Source organism: Pungitius pungitius, chromosome 7, assembly GCF_949316345.1.
Source record: "Pungitius pungitius chromosome 7, fPunPun2.1, whole genome shotgun sequence".
NCBI classification, from domain to species: domain Eukaryota; kingdom Metazoa; phylum Chordata; class Actinopteri; order Perciformes; family Gasterosteidae; genus Pungitius; species Pungitius pungitius.
Genome location: NC_084906.1, coordinates 18,610,148 through 18,629,422, shown reverse-complemented (window position 1 = coordinate 18,629,422; position 19,275 = coordinate 18,610,148). Strand labels below are relative to the sequence as shown.

Sequence of the window (19,275 nt, the reverse complement as noted above, 5' to 3'; positions counted from 1 at the left end):
AATGATCACAAGGAAATACAAAAACCCTCTCAAACGAGCCGCAGCTCAGCGTCCCGTCGCGGTTTGATTCATCCGCTCGAAATAAATACATCGGCTCAAACATGCTAAGCACGCAAAGTCATGATAACATTGCGCTAAGTGGGTTACTGTAACAGTGACACATTTTTGGAGAGGCACCAAATGTTCCCTGTCCCATATGTCATCACAACCCCTCATCACATCGTGATTATATCAGCTGGGGGATCGCGGCGAGCCAGTGGAACACGAGCCCCGCGTTGTGCCGTGTTTCAGGAGCCGCTTTAATTCATTAATGAACTTGATGTGTGTGTGTGTGTGTGTGTGTGTGTGTGTGTGTGTGTGTGTGTGTGTGTGTGTGTGTGTGTGTGTGTGTGTGTGTGTGTGTGTGACAGAAAGAGTTTCATGTTTGCGTGTTTCCACTGTGTGCGTGTTGCAGTTTCTGGGAACCAGCGGAGAGGTTGTCTGGGGGAGGGGGTTAGGGGGGGGGGGGGGGGGGTGAAGCGTAAACAGTGGTGTTTCAATGCGTTCCTCTGTCTCCCCGTCTGCCCGCGTCGGACTGCAGGACAGCGCCTTGGTCCACTGTCATGTGGACAAAGACAAAAATGGAAAACACAACTAACGCAACAGACCAGCGCACACTGCACAAGAAGGCCTGCACCCCCCCGTGTCAAATGATGATCAGTGATTATTTTTGTTATTTAATTTCGTCCATTATGATATTCACGTTCCCTGGGATGACAGCGCTCTGAGTCCACTTTGATGAAGCTTTCATGGTCTTCATGTGACGTGCGCACACTGCACAACAAGCTGGTTTTAATTCACGTGTGCCGGGGGAAAAGGCACACTAACTACCTTCAGGTTTTCTGTCTGCTCCCTCGCAGGGCCTCTTCAAGCCCCACCCTCTCACACACACACACACACACACACACAAACACACACACACACAAAGATGCACGCATTGCTGTGCACACAATCGTTATGACACATGAGAACACGTAGAACTGCTCGCACACGTGCGCAGACACACAAAAGCACGCACACACACACACACACACACACACACACACACACACATTCCTACCCGCTCGGCTAGGACGGTATGTGAACAAACCACAGGCAGGGAGAGGTAGAGAAGGCCAGGCCTCCACTCTTGCTGATTACTGCAGGAAAGAAGTGGAGAGAGAAGGCTGCCGCTCCTCTCACAATGTGCTGCACGCACGCCAGCACACGTGCATGCTCACACACACACACACACGGGCGTACAGACACAAAGAGAAACAAGGCATCTCTCTGCCGGCTGCAGCAGTACTGTGTGCAGACAACAGTATGTGCCCATTACCACACATACAGAAGTCGGGTATACAATCAGTAGAACACGCTTTTCATGATGTCACACACACACACACACACACACACACACAAACGTATGTGCCTCTTTCACGACAAACATGTGCAGTGGCTCTCGTTCACCGACACGTCTCCACCCTCCGAAGCTCCCGATCGCGCGGCTCGCTGTGCGACACACGAACGCACACTTCCACGTACTGTACGAGCTCTGTCGCACACCGCCACACCACAGTGTACACCCTCACATGTTGCCATGCCAACAAATGCTGCTTTTCCACAATCTACATTTCTTTGAATGCGTGTGTGTGTGTGTGTGTGTGTGTGAGAGACGGTAAAATGGACAGAACAGAAGGTTATCACGTTGTATTCGAGGGAGACATTTTTCTAACAGGGGCGTAGAAATGAAATGACTCTTAAAAAGAAACAAAAATCTGTTCACGTTCAGTACTCATGTTTCCAAATTGAACGGACTAATAGCATATGTCACATCACATCACCTAAAGTCACAATGTACATTTCAATTGTTTTGGAAGGTTCAAATTCTAGAATAGTCTTTCTTCTAATTTCATTTCATTCGTCTACGAATGGATGGGTGCAGAGATTCAGAGTAACAGAACCAAATCCGGATTTTGTAAGTCAGCCGATAAAAATAGTTCCACACAAACAGGGAAAATCAATCACGTTAGAATGAAGCTGTCGTTTGTCTCTAATATGTATCCAAATAAAAAAAGCTGTTCTGTAATCAGCCACTAAAACACATCTGTGTAAAAAGGCTTTGTCCTGGGATTCGACGGATCAGTGAATTTGCTAATTCGATTCACTTTGGATGATGACGTTCATGGTGGCTTTGAGTGGTTAAAGCTGCATCAAATCAAACCATCTTGGTTGGACGAAAGCGTCGAGGACAGTGTGTCAAAGTATTTCAACGCAAAGTGAGAATATATTTTTGTGTGACGATTTACGACAAAGATTTACGAACCTGCTGTGCAGAGAAGACTTAGAAGTCTGGGACATTGATTTTCCGCGAAAACAGTCCATTCAATAGTTGTGTGAATATTTCCGATGTGATGTGACTGGCACACATTGCCGTACCCGCAGCCGTGCCGCTACTGTAGCTAAATATTACTTTACACCCACATGCAATACATTGTGTGTGAAGATTAATGCCTTTCATATCAAGTTGTGTCAAAACATTGGCTCAGTGCGCACATAATGGTTTCTGTCCACTGCACTGACAAAACAACAGGTGCTCAAACACACACAGACACACACACACACACACACACACATACACACACACACACTAGCCACAACCACCAACCGTAACGTCAATCAGATTCTAGCTTTATCCTAAAACAAAGCCTCAACCTGCAAAAAGTTGTTTAAAGAAAGTGTAGAGCGGCCAAAAAAAGCTTCACTTCACAAACATGTCCTCACTCGTTTAAAATTCAAATTGGTCCCCATGGAGGTGGAAATACGAGTTTGCGCGCACACACACACACACACACATACGCACATATGCACATTGAGACATTATATTGGTCCTGTTGCCCGCCAGTTTCTTTGATCTAAAATGGACATTGAAATGTCCTCTGAGGCAGTCATGTGTCTGCAGTAAAACATCTGCTCCAGACGAGGTCTCCCTTCAACCAGCGGGGCCGACCCTCTCCTTCTTTTTGCAGCTTTACGCCTCCCCGGGTTCTCCGTGTCAGTGTCAGCGCCGTTTACCAAAATCAAAGCCAGGTCCACCTTCCTACGGGCATACACTACATCCATGTGTCTTTTTGTCTCAATGTTTCACTCTCTGGCTCTAAATCATTCTTTTGTTTCTCTTTTCTTGCCTTTTTCACACAACCCGACTCTGTGTGAACGCGATATGACTTCACCTTAAATTCAGTTTGTAATTTGTAACGCTAGGGAGGAGGGGAGAGGGGGGGCTGAAATGCTAAAATAAAGAGTTGAATGTCCGGTGTCGTCTGTGTGTTTGTGTTGATGGGTGGAGGCGGCCTGAGCAATGTGGCTGTAAAAAAATAAATAAAAAGAAAGACCTCTGCTTCTTGCTTTCCTATCGCTCATGCATGCAGCCATTTGCATGTATATTGCAGACATAGAAATGCATATGGTTGAGAGGTTTCTAAACTCCCAAACCACGATCTCTCCCGTCTCTCCTGTTCTTTCTCTCGCTCTTTCTCGCTCTCTCTTTCTCTCTCTCTCTGCTCCACAACACCTCATCGCGACCATCTCTGAAATCTTTGCAAAATCTCTCCTGCGCCATTTTGTCTGATATCATTTTCTCTCCTTTTGTCTGAATTATATTAACACGCTCTCAGCTTTCGGGCCTCTCTTAATTTCTCTTTCTTTTGCCGCGGCTTTCGTTGTAAGCCTTGTTCTTTATTTCTTTTTTTTTTTTTTATTAGCAGTCTGGAGGGCGTGACATTTAGGTGAACTGCTCTTGGAGCTTCTCTCCCCCCGTTGCCTCAGCGAGGCTGCAGACCCCAGCAGCTCCACACAAGGGTCAGCTCTTGGCCCCCCCCCCCCCCCCCCCCCGTTGCCATTCATAATTCTCATATAAGCCGGCAATGAAACTTCCTATCTTCGCATCAACGATCCCTGCCTTTTAATAACGAGGGAAATTGCCGGTCTACGTTGGTGCCTGCGACAAAGATTCTGGATCTACAATAGCTGAATTCATTAAATCGGAATAAATAAAAGGAGGGGGGAAATATCTCGTTAACTATTGTTTTATGGAAATATTAAATTATCCATTTGCATGTGACAGGCCGAGTTCATTTCTCCTGCTATGGTTTGTCTACATCAGTGACAAAAAAACCAAAACAAAGCCTTCATCTAATTTCTGCACAAACACACGGTCTCACATGTGCAACACAGCGATGATGAGTGTGCTGGAGCCTCTAATGACCACAGAATATTTCCCCTCCCTCCCTCCTCTAAGTCATCTCATGAGAGAAACCTGGAAACTGAACCTGTGCGTGTGTGTGTGTGTGTGTGTGTGTGTGTGTGTGTGCGCGCGCGCATGCGCAAATGCTCCCATTAGCAGGCCCAGCTCTTGACTGATCTGTTTAAAGACACACCAACCACTCTGATTACCGTCTCCATAGCCGGCCATAAATAATGAGATTTAGCTCAATTAGGATCCTCTCGAGGTGCGAAACAAGTGGAGAAGCTACGGTTAGCCCCCCCCCCCCCCCACTAATCCACACAGCTCCTGCTCCGCCAGTGGATTACAACCCGCGGGGGTCACTGTTTATCCTTTAGGTAAACTAACTGCTGTGCTGCGGGAGCCGAGCCGAGCCGAGCAGACACCTCCCGGACCCGATAGCATCTGATCTCTCAGCTACTTGACGAACAACAGGACAACCCCCCCCCCCCCCTTCCCCTCCCATCCCCCTGACCCCCAGCAGCAGTACCATCACCGCCGATGCCCCATCCATCTTCCGGCTCTTACTCTGGATCTCTATCTGTGCCGCTCAGACGTGGGGACTGGAAGGGCAATTCAATCTCAGTCGTATCTGCTGAGAAATGGCGACGCCGCCGTGGTGGCGGGCCACGGGCTGCAACGCCACACGGGGGGGGGGGGGGGGGGGGGAGCGACTGATGCAGATAACGATCACATAAATGTACACTGGTTTTTTGGGAACAAGCAGCAGATAGACGGTCTCTGTTGTTGGACCCTTTGGACTCTGGTCTCATCTAAAAGGTATTCGTGTAGCTGCCTGTTTTCCAAACCATGTATTTTTTTGGTCGGAGCCGTGCGTGGATTCGACTCGAAAGCCATCCCCAAATATGGCAACGAGCTGCACCTGGCCCGTATTTGAGCTGCTGCGTGTTACGGGGGATGGGGGGGGGGGGGGTTTCAGTGTTCGTTTTTTTTTTTTATCCAGGTATCACATCAAACATCTTTTTGCAAAGCATTCCGAACAGGTCTGAGGCTCGGTCGGGAGGCGAAGCGCTCGGCCACCGCAATGTATGTTGAGAATCACTTCGAGACGGCCAAATCCAACTGGTGTCAATCAGCCTCTGCCTTCACCTTCTTTTTACACGATGCGGTTTGACGGTCCAGCTGAGCTCTTTAAAGTTTTTAGGCGTCCATGCTTGGCACCATTATCTGTGGGCCTGGGTATCCGCCGCCGCGAGGACCGCGTGGCGATTTTATCAGGCGACACATGGCCGAATCTTCGATGCCGTTCCACAAATTGCTTGTCAGTCAGACGTTTTTTTTCTTTTTTTCCCCCCCCTCCCGAGTGATTGGCAGCTGCAAGTCTTTGCAGGAAAAAAGGCTGCTGGAGATGTTTCACCCCTCAGGAGGTTTCCGCACACCTCCACCAACAAAAAAAAAAAACTGTACTTTTGCAACAACAACAAAAAAAAAGGAATAATGGAATGTCTCCCAGAGAGGCGTGGTCTGTCTGTCCGTCCGTCCGTCTGTTGGTCTTTTGGGCTTCTACCTTACGGCGTGTTGGTGAGGCCGACTCAGATACGGTTTCGCTCCCCTTGGCAGAGCCAGGGCCCCGCTGCTGACAGCAGGTTTTATTTGATGTGGACGTCCCGGGGTCGGGTTGCAGAGCTGGCTTCAACATGTGATCTCCATTAAGACCAGAGGAGGAACGCATGCTGGCAGATGACTGGTAACTCCGGGCAGGCAGGAAGGGAGGGGGAGGGGGAGGAGGAGGAGGAGGAGGAGGAAGGAGACTGAAGGTGTGGCCAACGGATGGAAAGTGGCGTGGAGGGAGGGAGAAACGCGAGAGACAAATGGATCAGGTGGACGAAGACGAGAGGAAGCGGATTGAATTAAAACCAGACGGATGTGAGGGAATAAGTGAGAAAGGTGAATGGGGTTTGGTGTAAATTCAATCCAGCTGGATTAGGGTTAGGGTTAACCTAAAAAGGTTGAAATTCGTATCAATTTGCCGTGCAGAGAGGGGCGTCCCTCCCCTCACGGAGTCCTCCATGGGACCTGATTTTTGGATATGCTGCACGTCTGTTAAAGACTAAGAGAGCGCTCACATGCGATGGGAGGAGACTTTCAATCAGGAGGTGTCGTTGGGGAGCATTAAAGTCGCGTTAGTGACGATTGGGACGCGTTTTCTCAGCAGGTTTCCGTCAAAGTGCGACTTTCTGGACTCTCGCAGGATGAGCTTTAGAATTGACGCAACGCTTTTTGGGAAAAATTAAACATTTCAAAAAGTTTGTCCCTCGTCGCAGACTTTGAAATAAGGTCCCATGGCAATATTTCACTATGCTTTAGAAAGTCAGATGACAGGTTTTCCCACATGAACAGTTTATTCCTTTTCATCTCTATTAATTGCGTTGATGTGTCTTTATAGAAGCGTTTGCAGGATCACTCTACTTCAACTTAGTTTATATCTTCCCTCTTTGTCAAAGCAATTCAGCCCATAAATGTTAAGATGTAAGCAGTGTCTATTGCATTTTAGCTTAATGAGAATAAATGGGTGCTTTCAGTCAAGAGATTAAGAATGAGTCATCTTTTGATTATCAATACCCCGCCACACAGTTCTTTAGGCAGCACAGTCAGTCTGTACACAGACTTCACATTTTATAATTCTATCAATTTTATCTGGTGTGTGTCATAGATTGAGTTATACTTAATATCACACGTCTCAGTCAACTTTATGAACCACTTTCAGCATTCGTTCCACTGCACTGAAGGTAAGGAGGATGTATTGCACAATATTACACACAGACAGGAAATGAAAATAACCTGCTCAGGACAATTTGTTAATCTACTACAGCATTATGCTTCATGAAACCTAATTACATGTTGGCACAATACCTGATTGTTACTTAACTAACGTAGCCCGTTCAAATCTGGAACGTGTTCAACAGCAGCAAGAGCCGCCGCAGCAATCAATTTAAACCATTAGAAATCAAACCTCCCACAGAAGATGTTCCGCGTGACCTTCAAGAGGCTTGAAATGTCCCTCAAGCACTGAAATTTATTCCCCATTATTATGTGTGTATTGGCAGGCGGTCTGAGAACACGTCGGAGCCTTGCAATTTTAATTTTTGTACATTGGGCGTAAGTACGGTATATTTATATATAAATTGATAAACGGTATATCGCCTCCAATCTTCCGTACAGCTAGGCCTAACTAGGCCTTAAATAATTTGATGGAGGAAGAGGTGGCGGTGGTGGAGGGATCATATTTAGTGTCTTTAACTGTTTTGGGGTTTCTCTCTCTGTCAAATTGAGCCAGCACACCATTCTATAATTCCTTCTTATCGGCCAGAGGCTTTAGTTATTTACTTTAAAATGGACTAATTTCTTATTCCAGCGGAGGGGGGACAGGCCGCTGACTCGAACAGCTGCTTCATGACCCAAAAAACTGTCAGTCTTTCCCTGGAATAAATTGTGGAATGTTCCACTTGGCGGCGCGGGGGGGGTGCCGGAACCCGGGAGGTACCACGAAGCGGCCTCAAAGAGAGCCGTTTTTCCCACGCGGCGAAACGAACACGCTCGCGGGCGTCGCTTCCGGCTTCCCGGATCCACTCGCGTGGCATTCGGTGAGGTTTGGAGCCGCGCCGGACGCGCCGTTTGGCCTCGCGCGCCCCCGCCCGTGAGAGCGCGCCTTCGTGTGGGCCCAATAGTAGAATCAATTCACGGAGAGGGGCAGCTTGAAACCGGCCGCTCGTGCCCGCGCGCCTAGTTTTGGAGAGAGTGGCGTGTCGTCGGGGCGGCTTGGAGTTTAATAGTCCGGATAGCATCCGTGCTGTATGTACATGTCTGTCTCCCCGTGTGTACGTGCGTGGCTGGAGAAGAAGAAGAAGAAGAAGAAGAAGAAGAAAAAAAAACGTGTGCTCGGAATTTTGATTTTTTTATCTTCCATTTTTATAAAGATTCCACTCAATCTTTGTTTTAGGCGCAGCGGAGGTTTGTGGCAGATGTCATGGTGAAAAGTTCTAGTGCTCCAACCAAATCCACTACCGCTCTCTCTCTCTCTCTCTCTCTCCCCCAATAAAAAAACAACACACCAAACTTTTCATGTGATACAGAAGCACACACACTTTGTGTGAGTGTTTTTTTTTTAAACACAAACACAAGTTTTACAAATTGTCACGTGCAGGTCACTTTCCTGCACATGGATGTACAGTCAAACATTACACCTCCGTGTTGTTGTGTGAGTGTAATCTCTCAGGATGAATTATTCACCAATATACTGTATACACTGCGATCGAATCAATCCCACTGAAGAACTCTCATTACCCCGTGCATTACGCACGCGCGCGCGCACACGCTTCTCCTGTGTGCTTTTGCCACCTTTTATTTATATAATATACACACACACACATATATATATATGTAAATATATAGCGGTGGTGGCTTGTTTAATGCACTGCAGGCTGGCTCCTGCAGCAGGTCTGACCAGATAAGAGCAGCCCAGAGAGAGAGCATTGCCTCTTCCCTCACATAAACCATTAAATTGTAATAATGGGGCCACCAGTGCTCAAACCTGGATCCATAGCGCCCCCTGTGGGTGATTGGTGGCGAAACAGCTCAAAATGGTTAGGGAGGGTGGGGGGGGGTTCTTCGTTTGAGTTCCTGGGCTCGGCTCAAGATGCAACATCTAGTTGCCTTATTGTGAAGATGAAGGGGAGTGAGGGAAAGGAGGGGTTTTGCTCTGACCCCACTGGGCCTTCGTTGTGATCACGACTAAACGCCCCGAAAAGTTCCGCGACTGCATCTTGGACGGTTTAAACTCCTGCAAAGGTCCTCGGTGGCTGCTGCTGTGGCTGTTTTCCAGGACCAGGTGACGCCCACAGACCCACAGACCCACAAGGCCACGGCAATACCAGCATCGTCGGAGGGGCTTAAAGCTTTGTCGCCATGGAAGTGTCCTCAGTGCAAAAAACTGAAAGAAATTGTATTAGTGAAATTGTTGAAAGAGTAAATTAAAAATCTTTTGGATGGCTAATCAAATATGTATACGTGGGAGTGGGTTAGTAGGGAGGACGTGAACTCGTGACCTCAGTGATTGGTTAAACGAGGGCCCACTTAGTCACAGCCAATGGGGCAAGAAGAAGGGAACCATTGGGTGAAATGGATCGAACCCGGATTCACTCGATGCTGCTGGTCCACTAACTGTGATTAAAGTGCAAGTGGTGTGTTGAGATGTTTATTCATCTTTCCCTTTGTCAGAAAACACTGACGGAGGAAGCACGGCATCGGGGTCCTATTTGCATTTAATGAGTCAACATGTCGGTGTGAAGAGTACAATCCGTCCCTTTCGTTTTCCTCCTCTGCCACGTCCACGCACTATTAATGGATCTATTTTTAGCCAGATCGGTTACACACACACACACACACACGAGATGGATCATCAATGGGAGCCCAGCTGCTGCCAGACTCATCCACACAGTGAAGGGCGCGGTCAAGTTACTGAAGTGGCACTACAGCGGTCCATTTTTCTCTCTTTACCCAAAGTGTCTGAATGCACGGCAGACAAAACCCGAGCTGCGATCCGGCGCGTGCACTTGGAAAAGGAGGTCAAAACCACAAAGCACGCGCCCTCTGCATTGAGCAGAATGAGCGTGTTAAAAACGCCTCGGGGGTGATCAGTGTCCGTCTCAAACCCGACGGTCCAGAGGTCACTGGTCCTCTGATCGTCCTCACCTGTGGACTCACCTCTTCCCACTTCCTGCAGAAACATCAGACGGTTCTGCAACGTTACACCCGCTTGCAAGGGAGGGTCCTTTCGTTTGATTATGACGTCACAGCTGACAACGAGGAAGCGTCTTTTGATATCTCCTTCAGTGTGTCGTTGAAGGCCAATTGGACACAATTGCCAACCCTCTGATTGCTCTGAATCTAAAAGCTTCACCGGATGTTTATTGTCTCCTGCAGGTAGAGGGTGCTCGGTTCCAGCAGACGTCCCGGCTGCAAAGGTTTCACCCGAAGCTGCAGCAGAAGTGACTCTCATCTCTAATGATTTTACGGCCATTTTGCATCCATTCAAACATGGTGTAATGTATTTTGTGGAGTTTGAATCACTCGAATCATGCCTATGGTGCACCCCCCCCCCCCCCTCCCCCTTCAGCCTTTAGTGTAAATAGCTCTGGATCGAGAAGAAGAAGCAAACAAAGAACTTCTCACTGACATTATACAATGTTATTAATGCAAAACAATTATCTGATGTGCAATTCTTAAATGTATCATCGAAGTTCAGGTGAGCCCAAAACAAGGTATTTTTGAGAAACACCAAAGCTATGCTGCCACCATGTGGTCATCAATACTTATTACACATCCCGGATTTAATCGTTAAGAGTGCTGGAGAAACATTTTGTGTGTGAGTCGATTTAAAAAACAAACAAACAATTAAAACAATCATCATTGCTAAAAGGAAGAGTGAGATCTTTTAAAAAATGACTTAGAAGAGGCTGAGGCCTTATCAGAGGACCTCAGGGGCCAATGTTACTTAATATCTGCAGCCAGTGTACGAATAAAGCCTCCACTAGTGAGGTCATGGTATTCAACAACCACAAAAGGTTCTGCTGTCCACATACTTTTAATATTAACTTAGCTATCCATCCTACCGATACTATTTATTATGAGTCCATTATTTCTCTGTTTCATTTTCATTTCTTAGTGCGAGTTTCACTTAAATACACACTGGCGAGAGTGAGTAATGTTGGGGTTATTCTTTTTTAATTTATACTTTTTTTCAATGTAGACAAAAAAACCAACACGTACCCCTCGTTTATTTACAATGAAAACACTTTATTGTCATCGTGTCTTAAGTATCATTTTGATTTGAAAATGAACAGACCAGTAAAAAGGAAACAATACAGTTTGAAATTCATATCGTACCCCCGGTGACATACCTTCAACGAATGGCTTTTTAATCAAGAGTCCTTCCCGTAAATCACGAGGCAAATCAGCGTCCGTTATTACACGTTCTATTCAGTGTGTCCAGTATATAGTAACACACAACAACAAAAAAAAATCACACAAGTCTACAGTAGATGCCCGCCGTACTGGCATGGCGGTTAAGCTAAACTATCGAAAGCGTCACTCGCATGCACGGTTTATTGTCTACACTTATTGCCTGGATGATAAGAGAGCGTTACAGCACATGTTCAAAAACAACAGTCTGTGTTGAAAAGCTTTGCATTACACATTGTTACAGAGCGGATCCTTCAGAGTGTGTGTGTGTGTGTGTGTGTGTGTGTGTTTGCTCCTAGGACATACAAAATAGGCAGCTATTAGAAAGCACACATAACAGTTAAGAACTCTCGAGGTGATATAAGAGCGATAACAATAAGAATAATACAGCGATAGGTGCGATCTCGACGCGTCTCTTTCCAATCTGTGGATCCATGGCGTTTCAATAACACTATTTAACAGGTAACCCATGTGGACGACTTTGAATAAATAAAGCAGAAGATAAGTTAGTTGTTTATTTCTCAGACAGAGCGTCCGGCTTTCAATCCACTCGCCTGAGATTTTACGTGAGGAGGAGAAAACATGGTTTTCAATTCCCTCAGCTCCCTCCAAAGAACTGTCCCCACCTTCCGTCCATCCTTCTTTACTCTCTCTCCCTCCACTCTTTCAAAACTCTCGACGACCCATCAATTATTACCAACTCTCTGTGAGAACGAGGCAAAATTAAATCTAGAAAGCCCCCCCCCCCCCCCCCCCCACCACCACCACCATGTCTTCTTTGGGCCACGCATGACATGGAAACATAATCTGAAAGCTCTCCGCTGTAATCCGTGGTCTCCAGTGTGAGATGAGAGCACTGATTCATCAAAAAGAAAATCAAAAAATTCTGGTGATTGGTTTTGAGTCCTGCGGTTGTGTGTTTGTTTTGTACACCTTTGGGCCGACGGGGTCATCCTGGGCGAGGGGGGGGGGGGGGGGGGGGGAAGGACAGCAGCTCTCCAACTGGTCCTCCTCTAAACGCAGGTCCTGTTGAGGTCAACCTTCACCGGCAGCGGCCCCGCCTCCTCGCTCTCCTCCGGCTGCTTGGTGGACACGGCCATCACGGGACTCAGGGGGTACGGGTTCACCTTGTGGACATTATCCAGGAACTCTTTGTCCCCGTTGATGCTCAGCTGGACGGAGGCAAGGAAGGAGACAAGGAAGGAGACAAGTAAGGAAACGGGTGACAACGGCCACGACTTCCCCTGCGACACTTCCCCCCCAACCCGAGGTGAACTCAAAGAGGCCACGTGCTCCTGTGTCCCATTAGAAAAGGTCGCTCTCAATGAGCCCGCAGTGGCGGACCAGAGTGCGTACCTGCGTCTTGACGTGCTGCTCTGGTGCGGTGACGAGGCTGGCGCAGCTGAGCCACAGCATGACCATGATGGACAGGAAGAGACACGCCGCCAAAATCCACCGCGGGAGCCCGGAGCGTCTGCGGAGCAGAAAGCTTCTTAAAGCCCTCTCTTCAAGCGCACGCAGGACGGTCAGTAATAGAGAGTGTACTTTATAGAAGAAGAAAAAACACGCGGTCACCTCGACATGCAGCCGAGGAAGTCGTGCTCGGCCACGGGGTCGTCGGCGCGCTGGACGGGTCGCCTCCCTTTAGCCCCGGCCGCTTTGGAGGCCCCCCTGTCGCCGTGTCCCCTCACACCTGCTGTGCGGTTCACAAAAAAAAAAAAAAATGAGAAGGGTCGCGGTGACTATTGCGGCGGTCGCGCTGCTAGCTCGGGCGGCGCCGTGGGCACGCGTCCTCACCGTGGGGTCTCTGGGTGTGAGAGTGGACCTGGGGCCAGGGTTTGTCCGCCACGTTGGACCGAGGGGCCTGCAGCTCGGGCAGCGAGTACTCCATCTCCGGTTGGCTCTGAGGGGGGGGGGGGAAACAGAGCGGCATCACAGGGGTCTGGGTCGGTTTCTCCTTGTTTTTAGCATTCGTGCTAAGCTAGGCTAAAATGTAGCCTTCAGCGACAAATGGGGTCGAACCGCAATTCTCCAAAGGTGGAGCTTGACATTGATTAGTATTAAATTGGAAAATATGCGATTACATTGTTACAAGGAGATCAATATTGAACCTTTTTACATTTTTCTTCACCGTCTGAATTTACTCCGAGAAAAGAAATGTCTCCCAAATCAATCCAAGCACAAGCAAGATTATGAGAATTCAATATGTTCGCATCTTTTCTATTTGTTGGAGGGTGTGTCTCGCAGCCTCCACCATCACCCACCCAAACCAGTTTAGTGGAACCTTCCCCCCCCCCCCCCTTTGAGCTGGGACAGCACCTCTGAAAGAAACCCTTCAAAAGAGCAGCGACGTGTCGGTTTTAGCGCTGTTTGGGGTTTTATTTTGCTCTCAGGGTTTCTGGAGCCCCCCCCCCCTGGAGAACTCATTAAAAGAGGATTTTGGATTCCCTACTGCTGACCCTCGCTGCGCTTGGAACATCGCTGTTGTTGGCCTCTGCAACGACACACATACACACAAACTGGTATTTAAAGGAGCGTTGCACCTCCTGTTGCGACGTGCACTTTAAGGTGAAACCAGCTAAAAACAACTCGGTCTCCTTCATTCTCATTACTTCACTTCGTCCCATTGAACGATTTCAATTTGTCCGGGAACAACGAAGGAACCGCGGAGGCTCGGCTGGTCAGATCGCCTCCCGAAACGCTAACGACGACATTTCCAAACCTCTTCTGGTGAAGAAGGCATTTCACAAGTGGGTTTATGGCCCATAGCGAGCGCTGTTTTCTGCAAAGGACGCATTGAAACCAGATGCAGCGGCAGTGTGAAGGTTTCGGGGAGACTTGAGGGGGCCGATCTCATTGGCCGCAGACTGAAGGACTCTAAACATCAGAATGAGCGCAGTCTGTGATGCATTAAGGGGGAGGGGAGGGGGGGGGGGGGGCATAAAGGTGCTCTGGAAAAAAAGGGGTTTGTAAGTTCAGAGACGTGATGGATACAATTAGACTGAAATAACTTGTTGCCTTTGTGCAGACCTACGGGGGAAATGCTTGCGTTGAATAAGTGCATTAATCATCAGACAGACATATGAGGAGTAGAATTCCACTTTACATTGGTCTCAATATGTGCACATGTTCATGCTTGGTGGTCTTTTAGAACACGATTAAATGCTTCGATGGTCAAAAAGGGACATTCCTTTTTCTCACCCAAACTAAAACACTGCAGCATCTGTCTCTTTAAGCTCCCCCCCCCCCTGGCGAAGAAACCCACACAAATCCCACAACCGTGGGTGGAGATACTCAGATGGGGGCCGGTGTATTTTAATGACCCTGCATGTGACAGAGATGGGAGGGGGGCAAGGCCGATTAGATGAGTTTAGAGGCACTAAAGATACTAGAATGTGCAAAATGAGTTTATCATGATATGTTCCCCTCAACTTGGGCTTTAAATCTAAACTGCATTAAAGCACCACATGTCCTCAATTAAGACCATTGTTAAGACCTTCTTGTGGTTGCGTTTTGGTGGGTGAGTTTAGTGCCTCACCATGCAGAGTACTACAAGTGTAGAAGACAAGTCTGGGGATACTTTTGTGAAAACACCTCATGAAAATACCAAAATCCACAAAAAATGTTAATCCCACTAATAAGCATCAAGCCCTGATAGAGCTTCTTCCTCCATTGTTGTCCAAACCACATACAGACCTCTTACTTTACAAAGACAAACACAGGCTCAGTAACAAATGTGTATTTGTCTACTTCAGAAAGTATTCCCCCCCCCCCCCCGAAAAACTCACTGTTTTCTCCGTTTGATTGATTAATAACTACAATGCCAAGCTGTGTGAGAAAATGAGCATTTGTGTACAAATGAGGGGAAGAAAATGACTGTGACACGATTTGAAAAGTTCTTTTCAGTAGGAACTCATCTGTGCTGAGAGCAACAGACACGGTAGATAAAACATAATAGTAAATAGCGCCTGATGCCATAAATCATGAGAATGTTTCTCATACTGTTTCTAACATTCATGCTTTAAGTCTCCTGCGCCTGAGTGATTTAGAGAGAACACTGACTTCCTTTTTTAATGTAGCGCCATAACTCAAAGCCACTCTTATTTCACTGGATCGCTCCCTTCTGTTCGGGCTTTTAAAAAAAAAAAATTTCATTCATTCGGGCAGGATGACTAATGCCGTTTCCAAAAAGCAATGGGGACTCCTCTCCTCGTGCTGGGCCCCTTGCTGCTGTCACTCAATTTAACTGGACCTTTTTCTGTTGCCTCAACCCTCGGAAAGTCGATCTGTCATCTCGGCGGCGGTCTGCCAGCTGCCCACTAAACGCCGGCCTGGCGTTCTTCTCATAACCCCCCCCCCCCCCCCCCCCTCCCCCCCCGACGACTCCGGCCTGTCCGTCACGTCCGCAGAGAGCAAACATCCATCACGTTGTCCGTGATTTTCATCTTCTGTGGCTGCTGCCTCTGCTTCTGACGGCCCGGTAGTGAATCTGAGGCAACAAAGGACTCCTCTTTTATACAGTAGCTCACCCCGTGTTGGTTTACAGTGCATAAATGCTGTCATTTCCCATTGAGCCCTTTAATTATGTGACTAAAAACACCATCAAACGGGGGAAGCCCCCCCCCCCCCCCCCAGACAGGGCGTGCAGGTTTCTGACCAGTTTTTTTTTTGAGGGCATGTTCGGATATACAGCTGGTTGGACAGACCACGCTGGTCGCTTCCCTTTATGTGGGGAGTCTGCATCTTCTCCCCCCGGTGGGTCTGCATGGGTTTCACCTCGGTGGGGGGGGGGGGGGGGCGGGGGGGGTGCCTGGCGGGCCCCCGTTCACTTAGTCGCCTTCGAATTCCAGAAAAGACCTCGGGAAATATTCATCTGCCACAAGCAGAACTTCACTCCTTAGCTCGGTTTGTCCGTCCCGAGGCGAGCTCACACACACACACGCACACACACGCACACACGCACACACACACGCACACACACACACACATGCAGCCCCGCCGGTTATCAAATATGCATGGCGCGCGTGGGGGAAGTGACATAATACGAAAGGACATTTATAAACAATTAAAGCGCTGAGAAAGAATGTTTGTGGCTTTCTGCAGTCCCCCCCCCCGCCCCCCTCTGCTCCGTGCCCTTGCTCACTCAACCTTCACAGATGCACTGACTCCAGAAAGGGGGCCGAGACTGGTTCTCGCTTTGGCAGCGATCCAAGCTCAGATATATTATCTACTCATCTTCACAGGAAGCAGGGTTAAGCGCAACGAACGGTCTGCAAAAGGTACACCGGCTTGCTTTTAACCTCCAGCTGGAAACATGCGACGTGAGAAAGCTTCGTGGACGTTGATCTTCAGTCATTGGTCATCATCTTGACTCAAGTGAGCCATAACGTAGCGTGTGAGCAACAGGGGGTTTATGGTGATATTAGAAATAAATGTGTACATGTGCATTCTGCAGCGATGCACTTAAAGATCCATTTCGGTTAAAAGTGCAGATATTGAGAATGACGAGGGTAAACTTTGCTGTTCCGCAGCTTCACTAAACCACTCTTAATTTATTTTTGAGTCTTGCAACATAGCCAAAAACTATTAAAAAAAAGCACGCATATTCAGAGTGTAAACTGGCATATTGTGTTACTTTGAGCTACTGGCCGGGTCTTACCTGAAAAACCACCACCTTGCCATCATCAGCCTGCAGGTAGAAGGTCCAGGTGGAGGAGATGAAGCTCTGGGCGGAGCTGACGATGTCGTTGCACCAACTGGACACGGCCTCCATCACAGAGGGGGTCTTGGGGCGGAGAGTCATGGCCCTGAGCTGCGGAGGAGAGAGCAACACACTCTCAAGGAGATGTATTTGTGCGTGTGTGTGTGTGTGTGTGTGTGTGTGTGTGATACTTGATATCGGCATCCAGACATCCTAAGTCACTTTGGCTCCTATAGCCGCATTAGCATTTTTCTCACCCTCCTCCTCTTGAGCTCAGGTTCAGAGGGTTGGCTGGCACAGCCGGTGCAGCAGGCCTCCTGCTCCAGCAGCTTAATGTACGCCTCCTGGCAGGCTTGAAAGAGAGAGAGAGAGAGAGAGAGTTGAGAAGCATGTAAAAAAGTGACAGAAAGAAGCACAAGAGCGAGTGGCCTCAGGAGAGATGCGAGGGAGATGTAGCACTCACTCCTCCAAAGGTTCGTAAGACTCAATTCAAGTAGCAGTCACTGGATGAAGATGTAAGGAGGCAACATTGGCTCTGCACTGCCTGAAACAGTTGGATCGGCTATGGGACATAAATGGTCCCAGTCGCTTGCACTCCGTGAGGCATTGACACGAGATGCACAAGTGAGCATCGCGGCTTGAACTGCGGCCTTCGGACTGCTCGGCAAGTGTGCAGGACCGGTCCAACAGACAGACGACGGACCCGCCGACTCACCTCCCTGACACTCCTCCCTGGTGGTATTGAAGCCGGCGTTGCCATTGACGAACTGGCAGATGGAGTAGAGGCGACAGCCGCGGTGACAGGCGTTCATTATGGAGTCCTACCAGCGGAGGAAAGAGACAGAGGGGGGGGGGGGGGGGTGGATGCAAAATTAGAGATGTGCCTCGCACTCTGGGATAAACTCAGGCCACATGTGTTGGAAAACATGATGTGATGAGGGGTTATGGGGTCTCCAGATGAGCAGTGGATAAGAGAAAGGTAGTCAGAATGGACGATGCACGTTAATGTAGTTCTCCTGGTCATGATGCGTTCATTCTAGGCATTTTCACCGTGAAACAGCGCCCCCTAGTGACTTATTTGGGAACAAAGAGATTGACCAACAGAGGACCTTTTTTTTTTCTTCTTTTGCAGCCCTGAGCTTTATCTCGAACCATGAAGCGTTGCCCTGTTGTTTCACGTTTCTATGCACAGTTATGTTGGCCTTAAACTCGATTTACTGCAACACACACACACACACACGCTCAAGTGGCTAGTTTTGAATCCGTCAACCGCTCTGCAGCTCTGCTCCATGCTGCCCTGCAGGATGCTTGAACCACACCTGGAGGCAGCTGAGATGAGGAGGAGGAGTAGGGTGGGGGGGGGGGGGGGTAAGGATGGTTAAAGGAAAAACATCCAACCCTGGAAATGTAAGGCTGTAAATCACATAAACCCCTGGTGAGATCCGCAGCTATCATAACCCGCACTGCGAGGGTCCGGTCCGGCGTCAGCTAACCGGAAAGATGCTGTGGTATCGATCGATAAAGGTCCATTGTTTCACGGTTCACAGCCCCGCGTGGCCCTCTCTGAATTGCGGATTGCGGAACGATCAATGTGTGTCGCAATTTAATGCAAGAGCATCTCGAGAGGGAGCCGACTGGATGCAGTCCACTTCTTGCACGAGAAGAAAATGAGCTGCATCCATCTTTCGGCCCTCATTGTGCGCGGAAGCATTCGAGAGGATGCAGCGAGCATGTCATTAACGCACGGACACAAACTACATCTGCCTTCGTGTACCCCGTGTGAATACACGGTGTTTTGTTGTTGCCGATGCTAAACACGCTGTGGCCCGTGTGCGTGTCGGTGCAGGCGCGGGAATGTCGGACAGTGGGGGGGGGGGGGGGGGGGGGGTGTTCGGGCTCGTTGCTGCCAATGCGCTCTGTGCGACACACGGGCACGACTTACTTTAGCGGGGCTTTTGTTTTTGACGCTGAGCTGGCATTGCCTTTTGCAGTAATTGATGTCGCCCAGTTGGTTGTCGAAGAGATCCGAAGACGCCGCCGCCGCGAGTCCGGCGAGAAGCACCGGGACGAGGGCCGAGAAGGCGCACATCCTGCCGCCGAGCCGCAGCATCCGAAAGCCGGGAGAGGAGGAAGCGGAGAGTCAGTCGAGCTCCGAGCGGCACCGGGCTCCCTTTGTGGCGGCGCTGCTGCTGCTGATGCTGCTGATGCTTCAGCTCGGGTCCTGTGTGCTGCTGCGCTCCTGCTCGTGTCGTCACACGCATCGTCATCATCATCACCACCACCACCAAGC

The 19,275-nt window shown here is 48.8% G+C and overlaps 1 protein-coding gene across 2 annotated transcripts; it reads right to left on the bottom strand.

The window, feature by feature from the left end:
* Positions 1 to 11,098: 11,098 nt before the first annotated feature.
* On the bottom strand, positions 11,099 to 19,271 carry tmem59l (transmembrane protein 59-like). Of its 2 annotated transcripts, none has more exons than XM_037469316.2 (8): positions 18,928 to 19,271; positions 17,701 to 17,806; positions 17,243 to 17,337; positions 16,944 to 17,096; positions 13,082 to 13,187; positions 12,860 to 12,980; positions 12,641 to 12,758; positions 11,099 to 12,456 (listed from the first exon to the last, which is right to left on the bottom strand). In XM_037469316.2, the coding sequence occupies exons 1-8, from the start codon at positions 19,093 to 19,095 to the stop codon at positions 12,298 to 12,300; spliced, it is 1,026 nt and encodes a 341-aa protein (XP_037325213.1). In that variant the 5' UTR covers positions 19,096 to 19,271; the 3' UTR covers positions 11,099 to 12,297. The 2 variants fall into 2 exon arrangements, with proteins under 2 accessions (XP_037325213.1, XP_037325214.1); XM_037469317.2 differs by having other exon boundaries at positions 12,860 to 12,977.
* Between the last annotated feature and the right edge of the window lie 4 nt (positions 19,272 to 19,275).